This window comes from Rhinolophus ferrumequinum, chromosome 21 (genome assembly GCF_004115265.2).
Source record: "Rhinolophus ferrumequinum isolate MPI-CBG mRhiFer1 chromosome 21, mRhiFer1_v1.p, whole genome shotgun sequence".
NCBI classification, from domain to species: domain Eukaryota; kingdom Metazoa; phylum Chordata; class Mammalia; order Chiroptera; family Rhinolophidae; genus Rhinolophus; species Rhinolophus ferrumequinum.
The window spans coordinates 1,631,188-1,654,698 of NC_046304.1; the positions used below are offsets into that span (position 1 = coordinate 1,631,188).

The following is a 23,511-nucleotide window of genomic DNA, read 5'->3' on the forward strand; positions in this document are numbered from 1 at the left end:
ATCAGGAAATCAGATCTTTGGTACATGAACTTCTCAACAGCAGTAGTGGAAGTTAAGACAAAGAACAATACCTTCAAATTCCAAGGGAATATTCTTTCCAATCTAACATTCTATAACCAGTCCGGCTATCGACCAGAAGTGTGGGTAGGGCAGGCATTTTCAGACATGCAAGGTCTCAAAACTTTTCTGCTCATGTGCCTTTGTCAAGGGGGGTTACTTCAAGTAACACCCCCCACAGAAAAAGAGAGGAGAGAGAGCTGAATCCAAGGCACCCAGGAGAAGGAGGAAGGGAACCTGCAGGGTGATGGAGGAAGGCCAAGGCCAGGCTGAGCTACGGCGCAGGCCTGCAGGAGGGCTAGTCCACTGGGACCCGAGGCCAGAAGGCTCCACGACGGATTGACACATGACAGAAAGGAGCCAGCACACCAGGGTACGTGCCCACACTCAGGGCAGTTCCATAGTTCTGTCAGGAAGTTAAGAGTTCAATTAAGGTTAGTTAAACAGACAAACAATGAGGGGGGGCAATTAATAACTGCAAGAGACACCAAATGCCAAAAGAAACAGAACCATAGTTTACTACACAGCTTGACCGTGCACACTTTCCACCTGGTCACAGTAACTGAACGTACTGACTAAGCCCAATATTAGTTTCACTCACTGGCAGGAGGGAGGCAGGGTGCGAGCAGCAGGGAGGGGATGCACGTACCTGCACATATGCACGTGTGTGTTGTGTGTAGTGCAGCCACGCAGGGGAAAGAACTAACTCCCATCTTACGGCGCACAACACTACCTTTAAAAACTCAAGAGGCAGCGGTATGAACATGTGATTTACAAACACACAGGTAAGCACCAGGATTCTCTAGCTACAGGAGTAGGAAACGGCCTCCTCTGGGAACAGGCTCCAGAGTAAGGAAGAATGGGGCAGGGTAGTGGACTCTTGTATAAGCCTCGTACTTACATATTTGACTGTAAAATTTCTATGCAAATTACTCTGGGGGAAGAAAAAAGCCCCCATGATGCCTTTCAAGTTTCTCCTGTGGCCCATTTTTAGCCTTCATGTAGGTCGGGAAGCGCAGTAAGATCCCAAGGTAAATAGTGAGCTATAGGACAGAAATGGATATGGATTATATCACCCTCCAAACTGCCCACTGTCACACCGATAAGAACGTAAAAGAAGTTCCACGGGTCTGCGAGACTGAGCACCCGGTCCCTCGGATAAGCAGTCGGCTCTAGAGGCTACTTCTCTTTAGAATGTGCGTTCCTGCATTCTTGCCTTCATGGGGGAAGGCCACTAGGAATAAAGAACTGTTCCCCTACGTCAAAGACCTCAATAGGGCATTCGCTGAGGAAAGTGTACGTGTTGCCTGAAGGAGTTGTGGAAAGATCATTTCTAAGGTTGTTACAGTTTGAACAGTTGATTTTGGAGTTTAATATAAAGTTTAAATCAAATAACTGGATGTGTTCTAAAATTAGGCCGATGCTTTTCTCCCAGATGGGAGAAGGCTAACAACATATGAAGGAAAACAGCATGACCAAAGGTGCTACCACGCTATCAGATGTTCAGATATACTAATAAAGCAAAAGGCTCCCATTGTACGCAGACCTGTCCCCTCTCCAATCCTTTCAAATCACTGCACAGGCCATATTCACAGCACCCTTCAATAACAAACACCCATGACCTCTCAAATGGCTAGTGAATGGGTGAATGAATAAAGAGAATAGATACGTGTTTGCACATCCGTTCCTTTCTGCTCTAACTGAGCCCTCCTCTTCCCTCTGGGCAGCGGGGACAGCCATTCCCTGGTCTGGCCGGACACTGCTCTCCTCGCCTCCACAGGTGCCCACAGCAATAGGACAAGAGGTCCCATCCAAGAAGATATCCCAACGTCCATCGATGTCACCTATATGAGCTTGTGTCTTTCCCTACAGGGCACACACAGGAAAGAAAGATAAAAATGCTGAGTGATCCTGAGAGGAAACTTTCACTCCTCTTTTCCTGCTCTGGAAAGGTAGGACTGGTGTTTATTTCAGCAACAGCAGTGGCCTGGACCACTGGGCCAAGGGAAGCAAATGAAGAGAAAGAAAGGAGTATCAGGGAGCGCGTGTTCTGGCCTCTCCGGCTCCCCTTCCCACCCTAATAAGAAGAGAGAAGACAAAGGATTACAGATGTACACCTTTCTAAACCCAATCCTTGGTACAGGACTGTTGTTTACGTCGAATAAACGCCCATCAGCATGTATCTGCATAGACTCGCAGCGGTGACTCTTTTTCTGATCATTTAACACGAGCTTTCCACACTCCTATACCAAGTCTCAGGATATAAAGCAGATGAAGTTGAGTCTGGCTGCATGGAAGATGGAAGTTTAGTTGAAAACGGTGACTGTGTGTTTGTACTTTGCACTGTAACACTGCCTATGCTCAGAGGAGGGAGAGAATGTGCCTTGGAGAACACACTGGAAGGAAGCAATAAGATAATATGGGCAATCCAACCGAGAGAGCGGGAGGGAGAGAGAGGGGGACGGGAGGGAGAGAGGGGACGGGAGAGGCGCGAAAAAGAAAAGCGGAAAAGAAAGAACTTGTGCATGCGCAAGAGCCAGCCTGAGCAAGTGAGGTCCGTGAGATGTTTGGGTCATTTCCTGCTAAGGGCTCCCATCTGAAGCTCAGCCCCACACGTGCCTGTCCCAGGGGGGGCCGCCACGGCCTCACCATAAAACAGTCCAACTCCGTTTACAGTGACACTCTGACACTCTGACATTCATCTCTCCAATGTCAGTGTTATGTAGAAACCATGCGTAGGCCCTCGGTCTGTGTTCCCAACTTCTTCTCATAGAGTATGGCTTGTGTTCTCATCTCCATCTTGCAATGGAGGCACCCGAAAGACAAGACGCCACATGCATGCTCCTGACACGCATGGCGCCACTCTCCCCACCCTAAGTCCAGGCCCTCCCCCATCTCTACACCCCCACTGTGCCCAAGGTGACAGCCCCAGCAGCCCCCGTGCCCTAAGCCAGGCGGCTCCGCGAGGGGCTTGCGTGCAGCACGCTGCTGCCACAACCGCCGTACGACCCTGGACAGCGCAGTTCCAAGCCGCCCACATTACTGAGCGCCTACTGCACACACGACGACCTGCTGGTACAGGACACGTGGGAGTGCGTCTGTTTCTCGGGAACTCACAGCTCCTTAGGGACACTGCCCTGTTCCAGGCAGTGAGAGCACTGCATCAAGGTGCAGACATGTCCTGAAAGCTGCTGGCAGGTGACTGGAGAACCCTCCTCCCCACTGGGTCTGTTTCCTCACCTGTCGAAGGTCAGGCTGGACTAAAGGCCGCCTCCAAGGGGTCCCCTAACACCATCCCACCTCTACCATTCCCCTGGGCCCTTCAGATACACCAGGACAGCCTCTTACGTCCCTGGGACCAAGTATGTGGCAGTGCTGGCTGAGCCTCCTCCCGAGAATGCACTGGAAGTTGGGGCCGGGCACATCCTCCACACCCAGGCCTAAGTCCAACCCCACCCCACCCCAGCGGATTCTTCGGACACTAGCTGCCTTAGGGGAATGAGGAAGAGGTGGCCTAGCCCTTTAATTGCCCCTGGTCACGTCTCTAAGCCAGCCGATACGCTGTAGAAACTTCGTGCACTCCACGGGTGTCAGCAATCCAACAGCCGTGCACCAGTCACACAGCAAAGGTGCAAGGCCTTCTGCGGGGCTCCTCCTGCCGCACCAGGGCACGCAGACACTGACAGGCAGAGCCCTGGAGTCCTTGGGTTTGGAAGGGTGTGTGGGCCCGGCTCACAGGGTGGGGACTGAGCCGGAGCCAGCCCCATCCTCCACCCTGCGGCACCCTGGCAGCCCTGTGAACCCCATTTTGAATTCCTGACCCCCAGAACTGTGAGAGAACAAATCGGTGTTGTTTGAAGACAAAGTCTGTGACCATCTGTTCCAGCAGCCACAGGAAACTACCACAGCACAACTCTGTGTAATACCTGTACTATTCCTTCCAATGAAGCACGTCTGACACACGTCACTCCACAGGTGTTCGTGAAGGAATCACTCACCAATGGGCACAGGCAGGACCAGTGCTTCGGGCAGGTCGGGACGTGGCATAATGTGAAGGGTATCCTCTTTCTTAACTGACCCCACTTGCTTCCACTGTTTCTCAGATGCCACCAGTGGACCCAGCCCCTGCGTTCAGACAGCAGCCCCACCTTTAAGAACAGCTCCTTCCTTTCCCTGCCAAAGAAAAGATTCTCCTGCAAAGGTGTTTTGTGGAATGGAGTGAGGGCAGGAGAGATTAAGACACTGCCACGTTACGGATCCCTTCAGTGGCCCGGCTTGTCACGCTGCTGGGGTGCCCATTTCCCAGGAAAGCCCAAAGCAGACGACAAGGCCAGGCGGGAAGACGGGGGCACAGAGGATCCGACCATTCTGTCCGGGAGGACTCTGCAGCCTGGCTTCGCATTCGTTGCCCAAGCGGGCGTGTGCGCGAGTGCGGGCAGTGCACGCACACACACGAGTACACTAATGCTAGTTACGTGGCTCGTTTTTCAACCCAAATGTTTTCTGTTGCTAACTCCCATAAAATGAGTTTTCCAACACTCCTTTCCCTGCTGCTACTTAGTTTCCTAACCAATTACTCCAAGCTGTTTACTTTCCTCTTACATGAAGTCATTACTCTGAGGAGAAGGGACTGCCAGCCCGTTATCACAAACGCGCCCCCTGCAGCAGCCAGAGAAGCCCGCCCACACCTCTGAGGACCTCCAAGGAGGGTGCCCATCACAGCGCATCCGCGCTGCCATCCCGGTACAGAAATCCCTGCCCCAACTCAACACAACTGCCGCTCCGCCCTCCCTGTCACCTCCTCCCGTCACTAAGAGCTGTGCACAAAGGGCTGGCCAGACGGCTCCAAGGAGACACCAGGAAGAAAACCCACCCTCAGTCTCCTTGTTAATTCATCGTGGGTGCCCAGCAGTCTCCCTACTCCGTAGCTGCAGGCACAAGGGGGACACAGAGAAGACCATGGCTATCCCATGATGGCTCACGGGGACTCACCACAGGCAGGCAGTTAATCACGACTTTGCTGTCCTTGACTCGCCCCTTACATAACTGGGAAGAAAGGTAAGCACAGCAGACTGTCCCAGTGAGACGAAAGGCAGTCGCTGGGGCAACCTGAAGTCGCCAAATCCTCTCAGTGAGGTCTGAGAGCCAAAGAAGGCAGATTCTCAGGGGGAGGCCTTCTGAATAAAATGATCACAGCCGAGTCAGGACGATGGCAGACCGACTGACTCCCAGCAGCCCCCTGGCAGGCGCTGAGATTCTCTCCCCATGGGGCCTAGGACTCAGTGTCCTGTCCCTGCCTCCAGGAGCTCGCTGTCCTGCAGGGGACGCCCGCAGGGAGGTGTGTTCTGGGGATAAGGGGCGGAGGGAGGAGGGTCATGTATGATCTGGAGCGTCTCCTGGTTTTTGAGAATGATTCAGGGTCACCTGGCAGGCACTGATTTGTTCCCATCCACCTGACCCTCCTCACCCACTCATTCCTGCATGTCCCTCTCTAGTGTTTTCCTCTGCAAGGCTCAGGTCATCCATGTGAAAGATCCTAACACCGTACGTGCAGACGTCTGCACAGCCCAGACTCAGGGCCCTGCACGTAAAATGTCAGCCCTTCCCTCCCCACCAACTCCCCTCCCCAAAAGGCAACCCACAGGCCACAGAGTGGGACCAGGCAATCAGGGAACCTGGCTACTCACCACACACTTACTGGTGGCGCCCCCAGGGCCAGCCTGTGACGCCTGCCCTGGGTCTCCCCACCCGTCCAGACTGAGGTCATCTCTAGGAACACCTCTGCTCTACCCGCCAGAAGTCTGCTCTGTTTTGTGTTCAAACAGCCCAGGATCAACCATCGGTGGCTTCCAACCCCAGCTGTTGCTGGAAAATATATGTGGAAAAGTCCCTGAGCGAGCGCGCAGAGGGTGTCAATGACCAGAGAAAGCTACCAGAGCCGGAGGCTGCACTTCCAGTAATACCAGGCCAATGTCTTCACAAGCCTGTGTCTCCAGCTCCGCCCCAACTTACATGAAATGGACAGGAGGGGAGAGACTTCAAGTTCAGCTCCCAGTTTTCGGAGAACAACATCTGCACTGAAGGTCCCAGAGAAACTGACAGAAAACGTCCTTACATCTGCAAGGTACATACTGGGTGAAGTCTCACGCATCACAGTGACTAAAACTTAAGGAGAACAGGCATGTGGCCACTTCTGGGCTTCACCACTGCTCCGACCTTCTGACAGCAGGACTCGTGTCAGCTGGGAACAGTTCCCGATTCTACTTGGGTTCATCTATGCCCCCCTTGCTCACTCACGCTGCTCTGAGTGCCCGCCTCCGGCGCGCGCCTCCGCCGCCGGGAGACTCTGACACAAACACAAGGAGTGCTGCCGCACCTCGCTTTCCAGCCGAGGACGCCCTGGCAGACACAATGTGTACTCACAGGTTATACTTTATCTTCAACATACTTAGGAGTCATTAAGCAGTTAAAGGTTACGACATCCCTCCCAAAGAGGCGAAAACTGTTTTCAGTTGTATGATTAAGGACACACAGGCTAAGGGACTCAGGTCTAAGGCCCCACGTCCAGAAAACTAAAGCAGGTGCAGGTAAGACACCCGGCACACCCGGACGCACCTTCTGAACGCCGCGGGGCGGTCCCCGAGTCCTGCACACCCCCAGGCCAGGCCCCCCGCCGCGCGGCGACACTCCCCTTTTCCTCACAAACATCAGCCCTGCACTGGTCTCAGGGTTCACCTAGCAAGATGGCTGAGTGCATCAGCCAACCTGGGCAAATGTTCAAAAAAACAAGTCCATTGTTTTGAAAAAATATGGTGTTAAATGGTCAACACGAGAAGAGGTGCCTTGCCCATGCGGGCATGTGGCTACCTCGGCCGCAGGAGGGCGGCCACCCATCGGGGACACTCCTCACTGCGGCGGGGGGCGGGGGCGCTGGGAAGGAGGCCCTGGGACTGGTCCAGAACCGCAAGGAAAGGAGCACCAGGCTGTACAGGCTTCAAACTTGTGTGAAGGCCCTGCACAGCGCCCCGTCCCACTTACCAACAGAAGCCCCCAGCCTGTGCCTGCAGCAGCGCCGAGACCCCGGAACGTGGGGCCCCTGCAGGGCCGGGGCACTGCTCCCCCTTTAGCAGCCCCTGTCTTGCTCACTGGGCTAGTGTTAAGGGTGGGAAACACTTCTGAGTTCAAAGTTAATTTTTAAAACTACCATTATGAGCACAGCAAGCACGGGATTGGGAAAGAGCAGCTGAGCGGAGGCGGAAGGAAGGACACTCAGGCTCGTCACAGGCCCAGCACCGCCGCAAGGTCCCTACGGAGGGAAACAGGCAGAGAGGATGGCCCTGCTCAAGGCCACTCAGCCGGCAACAGAGGAACCCATTAAAAGCCCCACTGACCGGCCTCCCAAACCAACACTCTTCCTACCCCGTCGGGCTCCGGGCACCTAACACAGCAGGCCTGCCTCTGTGCCCTGGAGGCCAAAACCATGTGGGAAAGAAGCACAAAGGCCAAAGCAGGCCCAGCACATGGCAGACTTAACAACACGTCTAACAACATGAGACGCATCGTCTGTGGTTCTCCACGCCATCCCATGCTCTGAACACGAAGCTCCCGTGTCTGAGGAAGCCCCTCTGCCCCTCAGACAGGCACAGGGCTAACTACCGTTCTGATTCCCACCCATCTCTGACCTTCCGTTCACGCGTAAACCAGAGCAGGCCTGAAGTCAGCTTAGTACAACGAGCTTGAAGACACCAGGGAAATGACTGTGGCTGCCGGTCTGTGGCTGCAGACACACCTGAGGCGGGCAGGATGCCGAGCTGGCCTGGCCCTCGGCCAGCGCCACTCCCCGCCCGCACGCGGGCAGCAGACGCGAGCCGAGCCAGCACCACTGGACACAGAGGACAGGGTCACATTCTTCTCCCAGAAGGCACCTCACCTAGTTACAAACTGCAGTCCTGTCCCTACAAGGTCTGCCCCCACGATCTCGCTGAGCCTTAGTTTCTTCATCTGTGAAATGTACATAATCATATGAAGCCATGCCGTTGTGAGACGCCCACTGAAGATGGTGCCTGGGGGGGCACGCGCTCCTCCCCTCTCCGTGACAGCAGGAAGCTGGCCAATCCCCACTTCCTCCTAGAAGGCATTGCTGACGGCGCAGGTCGCACAACACTGAAGAGCGAGCGCACCGCGGTTTTGCTCTGGTCTAACCCCGGCCTGTTCACGTGGGTGCCAACGGGCTGTGAGCTTCACCATGACAGAGACCTGCTTTGGCCACGTGTCCTCTCTTCCCTTGCAGCGCTTGGCTATGTGGTTACCCCCAAATCACACACATCAGCCTGTCCAGAGAGCTTCAAGTGGAGGGAGACAAGCCAGAACTTAAAGCAGGGTTTCTCAAATGTCAGTGCTTCCTAAACACCACAGGAGAGTGGTTACACCGTGGATGCCTGGGCCTCGTCCTCAGGAGACACCCACGCAGGGGAATATCTGCAGAATGTGTGATGGGACAGAGGGCTTGGCTGCAGAGGAGCACAGAACTACAGGACAGGTTCTGAAAGCCGCAGCTGTGGGGCCCCAGCTCCGCGCTCTCCCGCCGCCCTGGCACCCGCGTCCTGCTGAGGGCTTGGACTCAGCACCAGAAGCAGCCCCGTTTAGCAAGAACAAAGTGAACGAAGGCCCTGAGATCCCAGCACCCGCGGGACTCCGTCCAACAGGAAGCAAAGCGTAAAGGAGCCAGACACCTGCTGGGACGCGACGTCCTCTGAAGAGCGTTCAGACCAAGCTTACAGCTTCACATGTCAGCACAGACCTCCCAGAGTAACTTCTCTGGCCGGACCTCCGCATCCTAGGGGCCCGACAAAACCACAGCTCTCCCCTGAAGAAACGCAAGTACCCAGGAGCTGAGTCTTCCCTACCACGTCTCGGGCTGTGACCTGAGCTGCGGTCCTCAGCAGCACACCCCCGTCCCCCGTCCTGCAGCTCTGGGCTGGCCTGATTCTCAAGGCCTCTGAAGGCAGAGGAGGGAGAAAAGCCCCCCACACAGAGAATCCACACACCTGCCACGGAAGCATGGGTACCATCTCGCCACGGTTTCCATGGCAGGAGAGACCCAATATCAATTTGTTTCAGCAGACAGGATTCAAGAGCATAGACCACCACAATTTTTTTTTTCCAAGTCAAAATCATAGTGATAGAAAGTAGAAGGGGTTGCCAGGGGCTGAGGGGAGAGGGCCGGGAGTTAGTGTTTAACAGGGCCAGTGTTCCATTTTGGATGGAGGTGATGTTCCACAACGTGAATGTGCTCAATGTACAAAGTTTCTTATGTACTCTTAAGAAAAATAAAAATGGTAAATTCTGTTACATATATTTTACCATAATTAAAAAACGAAACAAATAAACAAACCTTAGATCATCACTTTTGCCTGGCTTCCAGGAGGAAAAGGAGGAGAACATAAAAGCAAGAGCCCAGCGTGCTCTAAAACTCGGGGCCCTGCTTTCCCTCTGGATTTGGTGCTTCTCCGGGAAAGCCATCTCCTGCGACCATGGTGCTCTGCCTCTCCAGCACGTTAGCCTTCCCCCCAAAGCTCGAGAAGTGCAGAATTGGGTACAGTAATGTGCAGATTACAGGGGAACAAAGCAGAGGAGAGAGGCAGCAGTTCGGGTTTCTCGATCCTCCCTCAATCCACTCCTGAAAACCAGAGGCGCGGCCTCTGGGACCCGGCCCCACTGGTCTGCGAGGCTGCCCTGAGCCCACTTCACCTCAGCCTGCATTCGGGAAATTTCTTTCCCTTTTTTGGGAAGTTTGCCTCTTCTCCACACCCACCAGTTACAGGGTATGTGGGTGTTTCGAGAAAATATTTCCCAAAAAAGGAAAAGTGATTCCGAGGTTAGTCCTATCTCAGAGCTGCCCGGGAGAAGGCACCCCTCAGTCCTGGATGGACGGAAGTGGGCCTGGCCTGACGGTCCACATCGACCGTAGCAGAGGACCCCAGGGAGAAAGACCTCTCGAAACAGCCCCCCGAGGCAGGCACTGACCCAGGGACTGGGGGCCCCTCCCCTCGGGCCCAGACAACTTCCCCCTCAGTTCTCTGGAGCCTGTTCTCTCTTCGCCGGGGGAACCATTCAGAGCAGCACCCAGCAACATACCTAATCCCTCTTTCAAAGCACCCCCGTTCCTACCTTCTCACGCTGAAGCAGAAATGCTGCAAACAACGCATTCAAAGTTGGTTAGTTCAACTCGACAAATATTTACTAGATCTGTGCCATCTAAGCCCCTGGCCAGACAATGCAGGACACCAAGAATTATCAGGGCCCAACAATGGAAAAGAAAAAAAAAAAGATCATAATCTAGTTGGTAAGTAACATTTAAACAAACGAAATAAAAAGTAATATTGTATAAACAATCAAGTAAACAATTTGAAAGAGATTGTGACCAAGTGTTCAGGGAACAGCCCAGCCATAAAATGCTACAATTTATTACAGGCAGAAGATTAGCTTGGGAGGGCGGAGTGGGGATGGGGGGAGTGCTAGAGTGAAGCTTGCAGGAGCCGGAGGATCCGGGGAGGCTGCTGGCTGCTCAGAGCTGCTGCTCTTGGAGACCAGCTGCAAGATGGGGCCATTATGCAGGCACGGCGATCTGCGCAGGCCCTGGGCCGTGGGACCTATATGCTCCCCGAGTAGAAAACCGCGCACAAGCAGTGCTGCCAGCCCTGTGGTCACCTGATGTGTAGACATTCCACGGAAACCCCTCCACGCCTACGACCAGCCCGTCACCACACCAGCCAGCAGGCTAAACCTGCCCCATCACCTCCCTCCCTCCAGGAAATCTGATGGCTGGGTCCTTCCACACCTTTTGAGAACAGCGGTGATAGCAACTCAAACTTATATTTTAATTAACAAACGTAAATAAGCCACTGAGCAGATCTCGCAGGGTTTTTTTAGTCTTGGCACTGCTGACGTCGGGCTGGATCCTTCCCTTGTGGGCTGTCTTGTGCGCCATGGCGCGCCTGGCGGCATCCCTGGCCTCCAGCCACGAGGTGCCAGTAGCACCCCCTCCACCCCACGCAGCTGTGAGCATCCATGCTGAGTCCAGACATTGCCAGGCCTCGGAGGCACAATGAGTCTCCAGTTGAGGATCACTCTAGACACTCAAAGTGAAAACTTCTAGCAGGTCTGGAATTCAATTCACACAGGAGCCTGTCTGAAAGGCTCTCCTGCTCCAGGTGGAGGCAGGAGTCCAGGCTGCAGGAAAGCTGAGCTCTCGATTGGAGCGCCAGGATTCTGGACTACTGGGGAGTGGCCATGAAGAACAAGGCCTGATGCAAACTGCTGGGGAGCAGGAGTCCCCCTGGAAGCCCCAGGCAGCGGCTGCTGACGCTGACCACTGGGCAGCTGGCACGTGACTGCCCGCCTCACCCAGCCTCTTCTCAAGTGCAACCCAGACGCTTCCTTGCAACTTTCCCCATAGGACTTTCTTAATACATAAGGGAAAACCCTGCTGTATGAAACATTGCTTTAAAGGTATTTCAAGCAACTGCCACTGATTTTTTTCACTCAGAAATAATGCCGCTTTATTCCCTGGAGGTGCAGTGTATCTGCGCTGCCCACAGTTGGGCAGAGCAGCACTCGCTGGCTCCCAGGACCGTCTCTTCGGCTCCAAGCCATCGCCAGACAGTGTGCATGCCCTCAATGCTGTCTCTGCAGTCCAAGTTTTTCCTGGGGCTCCTTCCTCTTCCCACGTTGCTGGCACAGTCCCCCCTCTGCCCTAGCAGCACATGAAATAATACCCAAGCAACATCCAGGTTGCTGGGAGACAAACGCACATAAGGTGTCGGTCCTCCAGGCTCAGCCATCTCAATTATTCTGGAGCGGCTCTCGGGCTACACATGTGCTGTGCATTCGTGCCGACACAAAGCTCCCAGTAGTCACGCTCTGTGCCTGTGCGACTGAGCTGCAGGGAAGAAGGAACTGTGCTGGACTCCACTTAGATGTCTTGACCAGAATTATCGGTCTCCAAGGAAAGCCCCAGGGAATTCTGTTTGCGGGATGCTTCATTGCCCAGTGCTGCCTGAATGGAATCCAGCGACCTGCGCGGCTCCTCCTGTCATGTTAGTCTCTGCGGGGGTGGCAGAACAGGTCAGCCAGGCAAGGGAGGACCATGTAAACCTCAAGGCTCGTAGCAGCCCAGCTCCCAGCCCAGGGCTACGGCTCGCGCGACAGGCACGACAGCCGAGTCACAACACACAGGAGCAGCGCTGCGCCTGCCTCAGGCCCGCTTCCGGTCCTCAAAGGAAACGAGTATCCAAGTGAATCGCTGCCTTGCTCCCACCTCTAGCGAGTTCCACCACCCCACTGACACCTCCAATCCAGTCACCTGAAAACTACTCTGGGCCACAGATGTTTTCATGGCCAAACCCACTGTGGCCCATCCGCATTGTACAAATACGCTCACAGAAGAATGAGAAGGAAGAAATACTAAGAAGGAACCAATGAGGTGATCGTCAATATAGAACTAGGTATCGTACTTATTAATTCCACACCTGGATATCATACCCATTAATTCATCCCAGAAACAAAACACAGAAAGCACCACAACACAAAGAGCAGGAACCCACATGTGAAATGGACCCACTTACGGCCAATTCCCCTGTGAGCTGTAACAACCACCCTAAAATTCAGGGGTCCAGTCACGAGGTCCCTGGAGAGACAGTCGTCCCTGCTCACATTTCCAGAACCTGATCTCACCCCTGTAGCAAAGCAATGAACTCTGGGTGGGAGGGCGTCAACCCACTTTACATGTGTGACTAGATTTTCCAGGACAGTCCCAATTTAAAATGCTGCCCAAATGAACACGCACACACACTCTCACGCACTGAAGTAGAACAGGAAGAGGTACTCAAATCTTCCCTTTTCAATCCTTTATAAAGCTTGGAATTCAGTCATACTGTAGTTAGGAGAGAACAATCTCCTTTAGACAAATAGTCGAGACATAATGGGTGGAGAAAGAAAAGCCAGAACATTCTACCTGGCTGGTTTTCAGGTTTGCCTCTGGACCACAAGCAATAAATACGCATCCAGCTCGGGAAGCAGGAAGCAGACTGGGGATGGCGTGGCAGGAAGGAGCCGGGATGTCCTGGCTCAGTGACCGCAGGAACGACGACCCCATGACCAGGAGGCCTCAGATCGATGGGATGAGCAGGACCAATGACAACAATGGAAGGCGGGACAGTCTTGGGACTACGCCACACGCGTGCGTGCGTGCTCCCCTTCCACGCGTCTGCCCCCGGGCCCACAGCCCGCCCTGCTTCTAACCAGCAGCGCTCTGGCTGAGCCCTACTCCCATCAGCCTCGAATAGAAGTGACTTCCTCCCTCGCCACGTCCTCTCGCCCATGACGACTGAAGGCTCCTCAAACCAAAGGTCTGGGTTTTAAGGGTCCTCTCTACCGGCTGCCGCAAGTTCCAAAATTCCAGACTCCACAATGGAAGCCCAAGTGAGAGCACACAGCTGCTGTGCTCACAGACGAAGTGGCTGCAGCCACAAGGAAAGACCTGCTGAAGGCTGGGGACAGCGAGCAGCGGAAAGGGACACTCACCATCTCATCCAGGGCGTACCGCAGGAGGCCGTGCTCGTAGAGGATGAAGAACCGCCGCTGCCATTTCTGCAAAGGAGCACAGAGCGGGGTTTAGGAGGGGTCTGGCCCATGTCCGCCTGCCGGGCCGTGTGTCTAACAGCCCTGTAGCTGAACAACGCTGGCTCCACAGCTTCCATTCCTGGGGCACATGGCAGCAAAAGCGGGACCCCAGGCGGGACGAACAATGATGAGTTGCCCAGGACTGGGCCAGGGGAGAGGCCCAAACCACCGGTGCGTCTGCACACGTGTTACCGGTACTGAGATCCACAGAGAGGCTGGTTTACCATAACTGGCAAGCTCGTGAGGGTGGACATGTCTGAGTCAGCTCTTTGTATTCTGTATGCGCCCAGCACAGAGCTTGTCCCATAGTACGTGTCAATACCGATTTGATGAATTACCTGACATGACATGGAATAACCTGACAATGCCAAGCACTGATTCCCCACCTGGGAAGAAACCTGGGAAACTGCTACCGGAGGTTGTTCTGATGGTCCCCGGGGAATGGGAGACGGGAAAAGGCAGGCAGGCTCTCGTATGCACTGAGAAGTGAGCGTAACAAAAACCAAAACGAAGAGGAGTAAGATGGGGGGAGCGACCCTGATGTCTAGGGGTGTCCGACGGGCAGCGCCCCCTCTGCTCTGGGAACAAGGGGCCCAATGGCACTGACAGCACAATAAAGGAGCACGAGGGGCTGTGCTTCCCTCATGAGCATCCATGACCTAGCTTCAGCATCTCAGAAAGCCCAACAGAATTCATACTTTCATTGGCAACAGGGCCTCAGGAACTAACTAAACTATGATGTCTCTTTGCTTTGGGCCAGAATGATCCGGTTTCTAAGGATTTTCCCATGAGAAGCTGGGAACAGCAATTCTGTCTGACCTGAATATAAACAGAAGGGCCCTGCTCCCTGGTTACAGCAGGCGGCAGGGTCAGGACACTCGGATGGTCTTACAAGGAGGACCTGTAGGAGACTGGTTCCACGCTGGGTGTTCAGGCAGAAACTCTCACCGAGAAGTATTTCCAAGGCTCCTATTTGTCGTCCTTAAAGACAAGACCCATTCTAGAAGGAATCCCAAAGAACCCAGACACAGTGAGGTCTGTGGGACACCACGATCCCCACCCCAGAGTGTACATTCAGGCTGGGGGCAGCAGAGAGCAAGAGGGGGTCAGAGGCTCTCCAGGGGAGCAGGGCACAAGAACGGAGCACAGCTGGGCTAATGTATAGGGTACGGGGGGCAGCACCCGGAAAACAGAGTGTTGGAAAACGGTGTTTTAACTGGAGTCAAACCCTAAGGGGCGAAGCCACTGGTCAGGGACTGGCAGCTCTGACCTTCCGGCTGCCCCAGCAGCCTGTGCACAGCGGGGACCCACCCCGGGGCCGGGGTGCCCAGGACAGAAGGAGCAAAAGCAGTTGGCCCTCGAGGACGTCCTCTCTTCACTTGCACTTACTTGCTGAGCCCCTCGCTGGGGAGGGAGGGAGGTAGAGAGGAAAAATGAAGAAAAGAGGGAAGGCGGGAGCTGCAGGAGGAGGCAGGGCCCTGGCACTGAAGGAATCGGGAGCCTAAGTGGCACAATGCAAACATTTGCTGAACTGCCCTCTTACCTTTTCCATTGAACTATTTCTAGAGTCAAGCTGACCCATGGAACAGGCGTGTGAGCACTTTTCATTCTGAAGGGATCACCAGGTTTCATATGTGTCACTGAGACCTTTCCTGTGGATCTATGGGTTTGCTCAATGGGGATTCTCTGCTGATCCTGCCATCCCAGGAGACACTGGCAACTCCCCGGGTCCCTCTTCTCTCCGTCACTGTGCAGTGAGAGGGGCCCCTGCGGTCCCCCCGGGAGTCCCCTCTGATCCTCTTACCCGAGAGCGATGCACCGGGTTGTCAAAGTCGGTCCCATCTGGAGCCAGGAGCAGCCAGCCGCCATAAATAGGCTTTGCCTGGAGGAGAAAAGGGCAGGTGTCAGTGGCCTTGGACCTGAGAGAGAACAGGCTCCACAGTCAAGTGAATGACAAACACCTGCTGGGAACAGAAGTCCCCTCTGCTTAGCACACTCCACACATCTCACTCCCCAGGCACAGGCCGAGTCTCCAAAACAGACATTTTGAGATCAAAATGCTCCTTGGAGACGTGTGGCATCTGGTATGGAGAGTGGAACACAAAACCCAGCAGGAATCCGAGAAACTGCAGAGACAGGAACTCCTAAAAACAGACGCCTCCCTCAACTTCTGACCGAGCCGCCGAGAGGGAAAACGGCGTTTCCCTCAGTAACCATGTGAGAGCACGTGGGCCAGGCGCGGGGCGTACCACGTGAACAAGAGTCAAACACCCTCATCCTGACGGAGAAGAGACACTGCTTAGTGGTCACAGCGAGCGCTGGATCCCCGTCACTGGCCGTATGACTTGGGGCTGACAACCCTCGGTTTCAAGCCTCCCCTCTGAAAGGTGGGGGTGGATGCTAACTGTATCTACACCTCATGACACTTACGTGAGGACTGCTTAGAGATAAGCAGGTAAAACAGCGCAGCCGCCATGGGAAACAGTCTGGCAGCTCCTCTAAAGGTTAAACCCTGAGTTCCGTACAATCCAGAAATTCACTCCTAGGTTTATACACCCAAGAAAACTGAAAGCAGGTGCTCCAAAAAAACCCTGGCCATGAATGTTCACAGCAGCACTATTCACAATCACCAAAGGGCAGAAACAACCCCAATGTCCATCAGCTGATGAGCAGGGAAAGCGCTGTGCTGAGCCACACAATGGGCTGCTGCACAGCAGTAAAACGCCGTCAAGTACCGCCACACGCTGCGGCATGGAGGAACCTTGAAGACTTTTTTTCTTAGTTTCAGGGGTACAAAGGAACATGTGAGTTAGACATCACACCCCCCACAAAGTGCTAAGCCCTCCCCCAGAACCTTGAAGCCACCGTGCTGAGGGAGAGAAGACAGACCACACACCGTCTGATTCCAGTTCCGTGAAATGTGCAGAACAGGTACGGCCCCAGAAACAGAAGGCACATCAGTGGTCGCCAGGACCCGGAGGAAGCGAGAACGGGGAATGACTTCTAACACGTATGGGGTTTCTCTATGGGGTGATGAAAATCGTCTGGAATTAGGAAGTGGAGATGGCTGCATGACCTTGTGAATATGCTAGAAACTACTGAATTGTACACTTCAAAAGGGTGAATTTTATGGAATGTGAATTATATCGCAAAAAAAATTCTATGAGGAAGAAAACACTGAGCATAGAGCTTGGTCTCTAAGTGCTTAATAATTGTTAGCTATTATTACATGCTTAATAATTGTTAGCTAATATTCATATTCAAAGAACCCCCCTTAGCTGAGACCCTGGCAGTAGGAGCTCAACATGAGCTAAAAGATCCAAACAGACACCTGGCTGGTGAGAAGGGCTTGGAAAAGCCACAACCAGGCCCATCTGTCCACCACTCTTTGGAGGGCAGTAACACAAATTAAAATCCAACCCTCGGCCTGCTGTTTACACACAAGGCCTGTTCTCTGAGTAAGCCTAGGGATCCTCCTAACACGCTTTTTATTTAACACTCTCCAAACCGGGAGGCTCTATCAAACAAGCTCCTTTGACAGCTTCGGAATCTGACTCAGAGAAGGATGATCACGTGCTACAGGACACACAGCATCCGAGTGAGCGAAGAACACTCTTTTCTCGCTTCCGCGGCGTCCGGAAGGCCCCCAGGAGAAGCATGGCTTTTCCCTGAGAACGTGAACAGAGAAGGTAAGAGGGCTTTGGGTACAGAGTAGGCTGAAGGAAGGAAGGGAGAGGCTGGCTTTGAGGAAACACGGGAGTGGGTGCTGGCAGGGAACCAGGGGTTAGAGGGACACAACCCAGGAGGGCCATGACCTGGGTATGTGGCATGAAATTCTGCCTGGGAAAGCAGAAGCCAAGAGAGTAGAGGTCTGTTTTCTCAGCAAACAGCAGCGGCGCCCATCCGTCCCCCAGGCAGGCGCACACTCTCCCGCACCCTCAGGGCTGTGCACACTTGGCACTGGATGCAGAGGTCGGCGCTGGGGCAGGGATCCTGGGCCAGGTGACTCCCCCCTTCGCCTCTCAGCCGACCTGTGAAATCCAGTTAGACCACAGTCGCGTCTCCTCCGTCTCTGGCTAGCTGTGACTGAACACCAGCCTCCCCATCTCTGGCCGCAGGGCTTCGGGGCGACTGTACATTATCAGCTGTATCTACCTGACCTTCCCGAAAGGGGCGGCAGGAGCACTGAGGGACCGGCACGAGACCTCACCCCAGGCCATCGGCGTCATTAGTCACTCACACACGTCTGCTCAGGCCCACTGCATGCGCACCCGTGTGCTGCACACCAGGGAGCCTGCCAGAACCCACCCTGCTTGGCCATAGCTTCCTTCTACACATCGCCCCAAAGGGGACCCTTTCAGGTGTACAGGTTGTCCTGAAAGGTGGGAAAGCCTGGCCAATGGAGGGCACAGGGCAAGAAACAAGTGCTCTGGGAGGAGGATCGGGCTGGGAAGCCAGTAACATTCCATCCAGAGCCTTCACCAAGGCAAATCCACGGTGACAGAAGGATTCGTGGTGGCCTAGGGCCAGAGGATGCAAGGACTGGGGGGTGACAGCTAAGGGCTATAGGGTTTCTTTTTGGGATAATGAAAGTGTTCTAAAATTGATTGTAGTGATGGTTGCATACCTCTGGAAATACACCGAAAATCATCGAAGTCTACCCTTTAAATGGGTCAACTGTACGGTGTATGATCGTTATCTCAATAAAGCTGCTAAAAAACTCATTTACCAAGCCGTGTGTCAGACAATGGGAAAGCAGAGATAAATAAGAAATTGCTCCTATTTTAATGGGTTCACAGTGTGAAGGGAAGGCAAACTAATGACTCCTCTCCCACACCTAAGGAAACCATGTCTGGGTTGGGGTCGGGAAGCGAGGAGGGTCACTACATGTTTTCAAGTGCATGCTCCCCCCAGTGAGATTTTGGAAACGTCATTCAAAGAGACAGAGACAAAGGGTCAAAGGGCAATAACCCAGTCCATTGGTTAGTAGGAAGGGAGGTGGAATGTGCCAGACAGAGGCCAGACGGGAAGCAAGAGGCAGAGAGCACAGGCTTGAGAGAGCTGGGGGCAGAGCAAGAAACACCTAAAGGGCTGACTCGGTGCCTATGGCTGGATGACCAGAACCTCCAGTGTCTGCTATGCAACTCCGGTCGCTGGGGGACAGCGCTGCCACCAGGTGAGCAAATAGGGGAGCAGGAAGGACCGGGACAGAGGTGAGGACCCCTACACACACAGGCGAGGGGCGGGGCGGGGGATGGACAGGAGCCTCTGGGCATAGGCACAGCTAAAGCAAAGGTGCAGCGCTCCAAACGCAGGCTGACTGCAGGCATGGGGCCGCAAACAGTGCACAGCAGCTCGTGCCGCTTCCCTCCTGCAAACTCTTCAGCGCCTCTCACTGGGAACATCACACTCTAACCCTGTCCACACACCCAAAAAGCGCCAGGATGTTGCACTCAGAGCTTCCTCCTCCTTGGAGAGCTGCGGTCCTCACCCGGCCACCTGCCCAGGAAGTGCTGCAGCTTCTCCCACTATTCCTCAGACTACCTGAAAATGCCGACAGCAGGCCCAGCCACGTCGGTAAGTCCAGAAGCGCCCAGCAGAGCCGCTGTCCCGTCCCACAGGACTAGAGGCCACGAGCAGTAGTGTAAGGCAGCAGGGGGTCCTCCCTCTCAATCCTCACCTTCTGTGGGAGCCTCACCCCAAGAGGCGTCTTCCTGAGAACCTGTGACAACCTGAACAGCAGACTGAGAAACAGACAACCCAGGACAGCTGGCACGGGAATGAGCTCTACAAACTCTGAGTGGTATGCTAGTTTCGTGGTTTTCTGGCCAGGGTTTTTCCTCCCTTTGGGGGCGTGGGGGATACAGAAGACGCAGGAATCTGTTGTCCACACTAAGGATCCCAGCTGGGCTCTGAGGACCCAAAGGATGGGGCTGAGCTCTGTCTGCAGCAGGCTCCCCTGGACAGAGCACACTGGCCTAGACCTCACGTGGAAGTCCCACGTGGAAGCTTCCCCGGCCTGCTTCCTGGCCAATTCACCTCAGCCTTCCCTCACACACCCGATAAAACAGAGGCAGCTGGTGGTCTGGGTGGGCTCCTCAACCCAAAGCCCTTCCAAAAATGGTTCCCTGAAACTTCTGCTGCCTGGAAGATGGAGTAGATATAATTCTCCCTATTCTTCTTTAGTACAAATAAAACCCCGGACGTTGTATATAAGCCAAATCCAAGGAGACTGAAAGGTGGAAGGAAGAAGGCAGATGGGCTGGGGACCTCGGGACCCAAGAAATGACACAGAGGTACGTGCTCTGGGTTTTCTTTTCACCTCATTGTCCCAGATCAGAGACTGGAGGCGCAGGAACCTGGAAATGCCAGTGGGCACACACAGCAATACCCCCAAAGAAGAGCCTGCTCTCTCCAGCCAAAGAGCCAGAGAAGGGACAGCTGGCAAGACAGAGAAGTCTTGGACAATAACCACCCCACGCCACCGAGACACCACAGAAAGCACGCAGCCCCACCCCCACCCCCACCCCGCCATCTGAGAAGCACCCCAGCATCCCTTCCAGGGAGGTCAGGTATGGAGCTGGGCCTTTCATCCCCACCCAGCAGTAACAAGGCTTCTCCCTCTCCCAGCTGGGGCAGTGTCAAAGGAGGACAAGTGGGGAGCTGAACTCCCCCTGCACCCCCACAATAACAAAGAGTCTCCTGCCTGAGGTGTCAATAGAGGCCCAGCAGGGAGACTGGGCTTCCACCCGGCACCCGAAAGTAAAAGGCAGTGTCTCCCCTTCCCCGGCTGAAGCAGTGTCAGAAAAAACCAACTGAAAGAGAAGGGTCAAACACAAGCCAGGGTCACCTAACACAACACGAAAATGTCCAGGTTTCAGTTGAAAAATCACTGTCATACCAAGAACCAGGAAAGTTGCAAACTGAATGAGCAAAGACATTTGACAGAGCCAACACCAGGTAGACATGTCAGAATTACCTGATGACAATTTTAAAGCAGCCATACTAAAATGCTTCAACAGAAATTATGAACGTGATTGGAAAAAATGAAAACACAGAAAGCCTCAGTAAAGAAACAGGAGGTGTAAGACCCAAATGGAATTTCTGAAACTGAAAAATACAATGACTGAAATAAAAAGCTTCATAGATGGGCTCAACAGCAGAATGATGGGAACCAAGGGAAGAATCAGTAAACTGGGAGATAAAACAATGGAAACTACCCAACCAGAAAACAGACTGAAAAACCAAATAAGAGAAGAACAGAGTCTTAGAGACCTGTGGGACTATAACAAAAGGTCTAACATTTGTGTCATCAGCATCCCAGAAGGAAGGAAGGAGCGACAGAAAAAGCACTTAGAGAAAGAATGGCCGAAAACTCCCCAAATCTGGCAAGAGTGGCAATCTATAAATTCAAAAACTGAGTGATCCAAAGGGGAAATCCAAAGAAATCCACACCAAAATGAAATTTCTGAAAACTAAAGACAGAGAAAAACTCTTGAAAGCAGCCAGACAAAAACAACAGCTATGGATAGAAAAAAAACAAATATAATAACAGTGGATTTCTAATCAGGAACCACGAAAGCCTGAGGAAAGTGGCGCAATATTTTTCAGGTGATGAAAGAAAACAACTGTCAACCCAGAAACCCACTGAAATATCCTTCGGAAAAAAGGGAAATTGAGACATTCTCAGATGAAGGAAAAGTAAGAGAATTTGTTTGCAGACCTACCCTAAAGAAGTGGCTAAAATTAGTTTTTTAAACAGAAATGATAAAAGAAGAAAACTTGGATCATAATAAAGGAAGCAAGAACACAGTGAGCAACATTACATGAAATCAAGCTTTCCTTCCCTTGAGTTTTCTAGATTACGTCTGACAATTGAAGCAATAATAATAACATTGTCCAATGTGGTTCTAAATTATATAGAGGAAATACTTAAGATATTGCATAGAAAAGGACAAAGGGGTGTAAAGGGAGGAACTCCTTTCAACTAAACTGATAAAGTGATACCACCAGTAGACTGTGACAATTTATATATATATAAAATACATATTTGATATATAATACATATGTAATATATACACACATATATTTAATACAATGCCTAGAGCAAGCACTAAAAAACCTTTACTAAAAAAAATCACTTTAAATAAGTCATCAAATTTATCATAAAAAAATGAAATTCTGAAAAAAAAAGTTCAAGCAGGAAGATAAATAAAAATCAAAGAGAACAAACAGGACACAAAAAATAAGTATGACTTAACATATGAATAATTATACTAAATGTAAATGGTCTAAATACACCAATTAAAGACAGACTGACAGTGGATTTTTAAACAATGACCCAACTATATAGTATCTATAAGAAACTCACAGGCAGGTTGAAAGTAAGAGAATGGAAAAGATACATTATGCAAATATTAATCAAAGGAGAACAGAGTTGCTGTATGAGCATCAGATAAAGCAAACTTCAAATAAAATGACCAGAGTCAGAAAGGAACATTGTATAATAATAAAAGGGTCAACTCACTAAGAAGACAAAGCAATCTTAAATGTATTGTATATGCACCAAACAACAAAGCTACAAAGTAATATGAAGCAAAAACAGATAGAACTGAAAGGAGAAATAAAGAAATCCACAATTATAGTTGGAGGCTTCAACACCACTCTCTCAACAACTGACAGAATAACTACCGTGTTTCCCCGAAAACAAGACCTAGCCAGACCATCAGCTCTAACGTATCTTTTGGAGCCAAAATTAATATAAGACCCAGTATCATATTATATTATATTATATTACATTATGGTATATATCATTTTATAGTATAGTATACCCGGTCTTACATTATATTAAAATAAGACTGGGTCTTATATTAATTTTTGCTCCAAAAGACACATTAGAGCTGATGGTCCGGCTAGGTCTTATTTTCGGGGAAACACGGTTGACAGAAAATCAACAATGATACAAAAGAAATCAAAACCATCAACCAACAGAATCTAGTAGACAGTTATGAGAACAGTCCAACAAACAACAGCACAATACCTCCTCACACACACGTTTTTAAGTGCCCACAGAACATATTCTATGATAGATCATATCCTGGGCTATAAAACAAACCTCCATAGATTCAAGGAACTGAAATCATGGAGTATATTCTCCAACCACAATGAAACCAAATGAGACATCAATAAGATAACAGGAAAATCTCCAAATATTTGGAAACTAAACAATATGCTTCTAAATAATTCATGGGTCAAAGAGGTAATCTCAAAGGAAATTATAAAAGATAGTAAGAACACATGAGAATTTGTGGGAAACAACTAAAGCAGTCCTGAGAGGGAATGCTATAGCACTAAAATGCTTAGATTAGAAAAGAGCAGAGGTGAAAGACTAAATGTTTTCCCTCTAAGATCAGGAACTAGGCAACGATGCCCACTCTCCGAACTCTTATTCAACACTGTGCTAGAATTTTTAGCCAGTGCAATGAGGCAAGGAAAGGAAACAGAAGACACACAGATCAGAAAGAAGAAATAAAATATTTACAGATGACATGCAGTCTATATAGAATATCACAAGGAATCTATAGAAAAAACACCTAGAACTAGTGAGGTCCACAAGGTGGCGGGATGTAAGATTGCTATACAAAACTCAATTATATTTCTACATACTAGCAACGACTATGTGAACACCAAAATTAAAAATATAAGACCATTTACAATTGCTTTTTAAAAATGAAATACTTAGGTGTAAACCTAACGAAGCATGCACAGGAT

General features: G+C 51.8%; 1 protein-coding gene across 11 annotated transcripts in view; it reads right to left on the reverse strand.

The window, feature by feature from the left end:
- Positions 1 to 23,511, reverse strand: part of MPRIP (myosin phosphatase Rho interacting protein) — a 130,868-nt gene that overhangs the window by 84,476 nt on the left and 22,881 nt on the right. For 10 of the 11 annotated variants that reach the window (XM_033091732.1, XM_033091733.1, XM_033091731.1 and 7 more), the window contains exons 2-3: positions 15,545 to 15,622; positions 13,642 to 13,707 (exon numbers count right to left, since the gene is read on the reverse strand). In XM_033091732.1, coding sequence (XP_032947623.1) covers positions 13,642 to 13,707; positions 15,545 to 15,622 — 144 coding nt within the window. Of the gene's footprint in view, positions 1 to 7,739; positions 7,828 to 13,641; positions 13,708 to 15,544; positions 15,623 to 23,511 lie in introns of those variants that run through there. The other variant, XM_033091734.1, reaches the window with a different exon arrangement.